This window comes from Montipora capricornis, chromosome 10, assembly GCF_036669925.1.
Source record: "Montipora capricornis isolate CH-2021 chromosome 10, ASM3666992v2, whole genome shotgun sequence".
Lineage (NCBI taxonomy): Eukaryota > Metazoa > Cnidaria > Anthozoa > Scleractinia > Acroporidae > Montipora > Montipora capricornis.
This window is the reverse complement of record NC_090892.1, coordinates 42,216,264-42,223,763: the sequence shown is the minus strand read 5'-3', so window position 1 is coordinate 42,223,763 and position 7,500 is coordinate 42,216,264. Positions and strand designations below refer to the sequence as shown.

General features: G+C 41.9%; 1 protein-coding gene across 1 annotated transcript in view; it reads right to left on the bottom strand.

Moving 5' to 3' along the window:
* The window catches only part of LOC138022367 (chromodomain-helicase-DNA-binding protein 8-like), a 41,649-nt gene that overhangs the window by 829 nt on the left and 33,320 nt on the right, over positions 1 to 7,500 (bottom strand). Inside the window, exons 38-41 of the mRNA XM_068869480.1 lie at positions 7,323 to 7,500; positions 6,957 to 7,046; positions 6,082 to 6,186; positions 1 to 2,333 (exon numbers count right to left, since the gene is read on the bottom strand). The exon at positions 1 to 2,333 is cut by the window's left edge and continues 829 nt beyond it; the exon at positions 7,323 to 7,500 is cut by the window's right edge and continues 286 nt beyond it. Of these exons, the coding sequence (XP_068725581.1) occupies positions 1,680 to 2,333; positions 6,082 to 6,186; positions 6,957 to 7,046; positions 7,323 to 7,500 (1,027 nt within the window). The 3' untranslated portion in view covers positions 1 to 1,679. The remainder of the gene's footprint in view (positions 2,334 to 6,081; positions 6,187 to 6,956; positions 7,047 to 7,322) is intronic.

Sequence of the window (7,500 nt, the reverse complement as noted above, 5' to 3'; positions counted from 1 at the left end):
ATTGATACTTACAACCGATTCGGACGTTAACCATTATCCAAAGCGGGGACTAGTAGTGCAAGGAAACTAAATTATTGGTTGAAAGAAATAACGAGCGCCACAGGCGCGATACACTGAGCATACCGCTCAGTCGAGGACAATCGCTCAGAACTCTCGAAAAGCTGCAACGGCGCAAACCATTCCATGCTCACTTTTCAACACCACCAATAGAAAACCGACTCAGACCTGGGCAGAGTTGCTGGGATTGTTCAGTGTCTCCCAGGATATAAAGTAGTGACATTTTTTACACCCAAATTAACGCTAATCTTTCTTCGAACAACCCGGCCCAAGTCGGAACTCTAAGTCCGATGTCCTACCCCCTCAAAAACAGCGAGAATGAAGCCTTTTACTCGCATGTTACTAATTGCTTACCATCATTGGTTCACTCTTTACTTTAGGGTTGCATTTATTTGTGACTTTGAAGGGTTTTCAACGTAGTCAAGTAAAATCGCGAATAATTGAATTCAACAACCATTTCGGAGGAAGATAATCAACTAAGCCAATCGAAAAGCAAAGCAAAAAAGGCGAGCAATTTTACTTCCGCGTCTGATTGGCTGACAAACTGAGAGCAAGTTGCTTTTCACAACCGATTGAAATCCGCTCCAGCATGCGAAAGAAAAGCAAAACTGATTGATGATTTACACAAAGAATAAACTGTATTTATAAGATGAATGTGTAGGTAAAATTCACACCATTACGAAGATCTTCGTCATAATAAATAAGTTCCCGATTCATTCACAGACGATTTCATTGAATCTTTCGGAGAGGTTGTCATCATGGGACAAACAATTAAAACGGTACAAAAAGCAACCTCGAAATTGTGCAAATACTCTGGTCAAAAATAAATAGCAGGTCTGCTGCAATATATTAATTTTGGAAACGAAGGCATTACCACATTTTCCGTTTCACTATTCGTGATGATTAGACCAGTGAGGAAATATTCATTTCTGTAAGAACAAAGGACTGATTACTATAAAAATTAGTGTCCGCTATTACTTTGGTCAGTTTGACATACAATACCGCATAATAGGCGGAGAAGTTTGAATACTCTATGTATAAATCATGGCTATGTATATATATATAAGAATAAGTATATCAATAAGAAAGTTCCCTCCATCAACTATCACAAAAAGAATGAAAAGCAATTGGGTAAATTATTATTCCTGAAGCCTTGAGGAAAAACAAAAAGAGCACTTGAAGATAACTTCAACACAGAATCGTGCAGGCAAAATGTCACTGGCCTTTTTCCTGGAGCGAACAGGTGTTGGTTCCACTGCATTAACAAGGAGTATCCCTATCCTCTAATCAAAATATGGGAATTTGAAGCAATGATCATCTCGAGATTTATTCATCGAAAAGGTTGAAAGATTGATGACCGTTTTCTAACAACAGACACCAAGCTACCCTTTGAGCGGGTCAAACAGCAAAAAAACAGTCTTACTCAACCAAAAAAATAGCAAGCTGATTAAAGAAAATATTGGCTTGTTATAAACACTTGTAAAATGGCAAAACTATTACCCTTTTACTACTACTACTATCGATTTTCGCCATTTTTTACTTTCATTTCATTTCGAGCTGATTCTGGTCATAACTTGGAATACGTTTACACATAAGGATAGAGCCCCAGAAGAGGCACTCATTTACGACTCATTCTCTGGGCTGCCATGCGATGAAACATCACTACCCATGCTGGAGGAACCATGGCTTACGCTGTCCTGTAATACATCCGCTTTACCTGTTGTGAGAGCCGATGTTTCGATATTTCCATTGTTCACAAGGGGATACGGAAACGCATTTGATGCAACACTAGGTGAGTATCCCTGTGTAGCACTTCCTGGTTGCGATCCCGCGTACATTGATGAAAAAACGTTATTAAACATGTTGAGATGCGAAGATGAAGGAACCGGGCTGACTGGCGATTGTGCCTGTTTCGTTTTAGTGCTTTCGCTGAACGAAGTATTGCCATGGGGATTTGTGGCCACGCCCATACCGTACGGGGCGTAATACGACACAGGTCCAAATGGGCCAAACGGCATGGTATGCGGAAAATTCCCAAAATGCCCAGAGTCAAATGGAAAATTTGAGCGCATAGGATCACTTAGAGTATTTGTTGAGGGAGCTGATGTTAGAGACGTAGTTGACGACAATGAAGAATCGAACGGTGGTTTAGAAGCTTGGTATGAGCCATACAATTGATGTGCTGTATGCGGCGGACCAACGGCTGGGGGTGTGGTACGGTTAGAGTTCATTCCACCTTGGGAGAGTCTGTCCTGCAAAGATGCTGGCAAAATACCCTGAAACAAATATTATGTACTTAATGACTGAGTGGGAGGGCTGGACGGGAAAATATTTGGCCCGAGATCATGGCGTACGGACCGAGCGCAACGAGGTCCGTGCGCCATGACTGAGGGCAAAATATTTTCCTGTCCGGCCCAACCTAAACTCAGTCAATAACCATTTTAACATATGGGCTCTTTTCAATATTTAAGAGCACTCATTTGCTTTTCTGGCTGTAAATTACTTGGATGTTTAAAAGCGACGAACGCCCTTAAAACTGCATCGCACGGAGCAGTACGTGTTCCTAGTAGGGCCGTACGGCTTCTCCCGTCCCTGCTCGCGCTAATGCGTAAGGTCCTCGTAGGGGGATTTTCTCGATAAGCGCACGCGGGGCCGTACTGGCCATATGATAACAAAATTTTCTCAAATTACAAAATTGAGTTAATAAATAAGATCCCTGGGAAATGGTAGGAATGCTATCCGGAGTATGATTGTTCATAAAACCGAGAACCAAGATGGCTTCTGAAACGATGACCAAAAAGGTGCAATCAGGCATGGCATACTATTAACCACGACACCTAAAGTAATTACAACACTATGAAACACGAAACGGCCGGCCAAAACACTTTTTCCTTGATTTCAACCCACTCTGGAATAGCATTTCCCTGACTTCATACAGAATTCATCGCCTATCTAGTCCCTAATCAACTATCACCCCAATAATGGAATAAACTGTTGTGGGGGTTCTTCGCATAAAAACAACATCTATCCAGTTCAGTGAAGCATGGCACACTCCCAAGGGTAAATAACATGCGCTGTGCACATGAAGAGCACCGCGCTGCAATATGGGTTGGTAAGAATTGTCACGAACGCGAAACCACAATCCTGGCAGCGTTTTGAGCAGTTTTGAAGGAAAAAACTCACGAAGTTCCACATTCGGTAAAATCGCACTGGGTGCGAGATGTTTATTTTAAACGCCCCATGGAATTCCGAGTTTCTTACCTCACAGGTCATAAAAAGGGTCTGAGGACAACAATTGCATGGCAAGTAGTTGTTTGATTCAGTGGAAGTTTATTTAAAAACTTAATCTAGTTGCCAAATCTGACGCTGGAAAATGTTCGAAACAAGGGAACCAGCCAGTCCGTAAATCGTAGCTGGACTATGAGGTTCATTTCACTTTCGGACCGTATGTGGGTGTGTGCAAGCATTCAGTGTCATGTGTAAGACACACAGACAGCAAAATACAGACAAGGACAAGAACCTTGAGCACTGCCCTACAGTCCATCAAGTTTGCTTGTTATTTATTTATTTGTTCGAGCAGGTTGAAGTATTGGCAGCTATTCAGCTGATGTGGACCTGCTATACCCACCCAGCCATACCCTCACGAAGGACAGCCACAATACCGGGAACTTCATCCCTTACTCTTCTCGAATAGTGTGTGGTTTCTTTAACGTCCAGCAAGGAACTTATGAACATGGAAGATATTTGCGAGACGGGCCCTACGGTTTATAGTCCTTATCCGAGAAAAAGTCTAACCATTTGCGGATGTTACTACAGACAGCACTTTTCTTCTCAGTTATTTTACGACCCTGAGTGTTGGTCCGGCCGGAGTCGAACTCACGACCTCCCGCATGGCAGCCCGGTGCTCAACCAACTGAGCCACTGGCGAGCGGTGCGCCGTGTGCGGTTTAAAATTAAAGTGAAAACAAAGTCCCTGCGATAAAAAAATAAATAAATAAAACGTTTCACATGAAGACTGCGTCGACGGGAGCCCGTAACCATCTTGGTGTAATTCTCATCTTTCATTTAAACCAGTTGCTTAATAAGCTGTGGACTGCACGAGTGAATAGGGAGCTTAAGCACGCGCGTTTTTAAGAGGCGGACGGCAACCGGAAGTGAGCTGTTTTTCCTTTAACTTGTCTTCATACAACCGCATTTACATTCCTAAGTATCTTTTCAACATTAGAGATGATTAGAATAAAAATCTGGGAGACACCACTGTCCTGGCAGGCGGAATGTTCTCTTCCGGTTGCCGTCCGCGTCTCAAAAACGCACATGCTCAAGCTCCCTAATAATAGACAAGAGAGGTCTGCCTTTAGAACATCAGTCCGAAAATAGAGAGAGATTTAGCTTCACCTTTACGTAAAACGGCAAGCTGCTGTTTCTCATTAAGACTTATCATAATTAGCATAATTAGTCCTCCCTCTTTTTGCGACTTCTAAGCGTTTGCAGGCAGTAATAAGTGCTCTTACAAGCCGCAAATTTTACCGGTTACCGCCTGATAAGGAGAACCCTGAATTAGTCTCTCTTTAAGAACTTGCATGATATCTGTCGATAGCAGGAAATAATTAACAATTATTCTTTGAAATCGAGGTGAATAGTGGCAGAATATTTTACCGAGCCGCGAAGCGGCGAGGTAAATATTCTGCCACTATTCACCTCGATTTCAAAGAATAATTGTTTTAGAATATACTCACGAAGTGATCTCAACAACATTTTCAGAAGAAATTGACACCTCAATTCATGCGTGGAAAACGTGCAAGCGCACAAAGCATGCGCGAAAGTGTTTACAGAAGCTTCAAACATGGCAAATCTAAATAACCTTCGTTAAAATCCTCGACACAAACAGCAAAATGGTCATTTAACACCGTTTAAATCAGGAATCTAAATAGAAAGTCTGCTTGTTAAAACATTTTCACCGTTCGATCAAAGTTGTTGAGGTTCATTTGAAATGGAAATTGAAAGTGCAGTTTGTAAAGGATCCACATGAAATGGCAGCTGCGCCATTAGACCAGTATTGGACTGGAACTAGCTTGCAATGGGGGCTAATGCGGGGGAATATATTTGCATTTGAAAAGATTTCCCCGCATTAGCCTCCATTGCAAGCTAGTTCCAGTCCAATACTGAGAATACGAATATGGTCTATTGAGGTGAGCGTTAGTTTGCTGTAAAATGACACGTCTTGTTTCCTGTTTCCTTGCAGCCGTTTAAAACTTTCTTAGACATTTTTTTAATTCCTCGATTTCAGTAACAAATTCGTTTTGGTGGGCGACCAGCCCTACAAGAGAGAATTACTCCGAGTGAAACAAATTGTTGGTGTGAAGATTGTTTAATTTTCAGCAATAATTATCTGGAAAAACGAAGTCAAACACTAGTTGGCACAAGTATGAACTCTTCTCTTACCCTTGAAAACTTTCAGGCCAAATTTTGTGGCTTTCTTTGTCTTCTGTAGCACAGCATCATTTTGTATTCTCAATATTTCCGATTCATAAATGCTGGCGAGTTTAGGCCGGCCATTTTGTTTTGTTTGGATCAAGCATTATTCACTCCGTAGGGAGTGAATAATGCTCAATTACTCCGAGATAGCGAACCAATCAGATTGCTTGGAACACCAAGATCACTGAGTGAGTATATACTAAATGAGCTTAAATGAAATAAGTTTCTTTGATGTTTGGCAAATTTTAAATTTTGGGCTCACTTTTGCCGCTTCCCGTAAACGCGATGCCGAATATCTCGAATAATTCGGTCTGTAAAAATGCAGTGCCGGAAAAAAAAAAGAAACAAATAAAACTTTAGAAAAATCTCCTCAAAAGGTGTCAGTCATGGTCATGGGCTCCTGGGAAATGAACAATAAGGCGGCTTGGGAAAGAAGAAGGACGAGGTTTTGTTTCACCTTGTTTCTCGTCTCATGTCAATAACAAGCAATTGAGGTCTGGTGGAAAACGACCCGTCACGTTTAATTTCACATTGATCAGAATATCATACCTTGTTCCGAACCAATGCAACTGACTCTTCTGCAACATCGTAATTGCCGTTACGCTGCAGCCATTCAACAAGATTTGATAATGTAGGTGCATTGCTTGCTGCCAACTGTTAATGAAAATGCAAATAACGAGTGTGAATATTTGAATTAGAATCTGCGCTTTTCAGTGGCTATAGACCTTATTCATAAATGGCGGCCACATTTATAATTCTTTTGTCCACGTGCAAATTAGCCTACCAAGCCTCATTTTACAGCAAGAATTCTTTTCAATTCACTGTATGGTATCGAGGCTTGGTAGGCTAATTTGCACTTCGACAAAAGAATTATAAATTGGCCGCCATTTATGAATAAGGTCTATGTAGCTGTTTTTATCATTGTATTTGAATGCCATGCGTCGTTTACATTGAAGGATCTCGAAACGATGAGATCGCGAGAGCCGCTACATCCGAAAGTTAAAGAAGTTTGAAACCGTGACGTTCTACGCGAATCAAAAATTAAAGAAACCATAAAGCAGTCAACTCGTGTCATTTCAGTCAACACACGAGCTCTGCAGCGGCCATTTTGCAATTCACGACATTCCAATCCACTTGGCCTTCGTTACGTCGTGTTAAGGAGGCTCGAAATAGTTTCTCCTTTTTTCAATCAAGTAAACATATCCTGTCCTTACATACAGTTCGGGTAATCATATCAAGACGAAATTTGGCCAGAGTATTAAGTACACATCGCAGATTTCTCACATTATATTTTCCTCCAAAATAACGTTGAATCACGAGCTAACGCGAGCAGCTTACGAATTGCGTGTGTGGCTTACGCGCGCGCACTCTCAGTTATCTCATTGCCCTTTAGGTGTGCACGTGAACTACTGTAAAATACACACCTTTCTTCCAGTTTCCCTGTCAACAACAGAAATTGGTTCCGATTGAGAAATTACTTTCATTGCATCTCCATCACGACCCGAATTCTTCAACTAAACACCAAAAGGAAAAGAAATATTAGTCAGTGCACTATTTACTGGGCTCAAAAAGTAATTTTTAAGACATCGTCGTCAACCAACCTCGTTCACAGGGTCCCTCTTCTCTGCCTCCTTTGTCGTTGGGGCAGAGAAGAGAGACCCTGGGAACGAGGCTGATCGTCAAACGGGAGTGACTGCTGCTGTAACACAAGAACCCTCTCTTCGCTTCTCTCTCCAGTTTAGATTACAACACTAGGCCACATGCATGTTAGGATGGGAAACTAGCCTTACCTCATCTGAAAATGCTGGAAAGGAAGCGTTTGTTCCACTTTCGTGGGGTGACTTAGAAAGGCCAGCTCTTGCCTGACTCACGGAACTTTCCTCTCCAACAGCCGGGTTGTCTCCAACTTGAATTGTGTTTGGATGTGGAAACCCAGTCCACTCGAGAGCGGCAGCACCACCAGTGTCG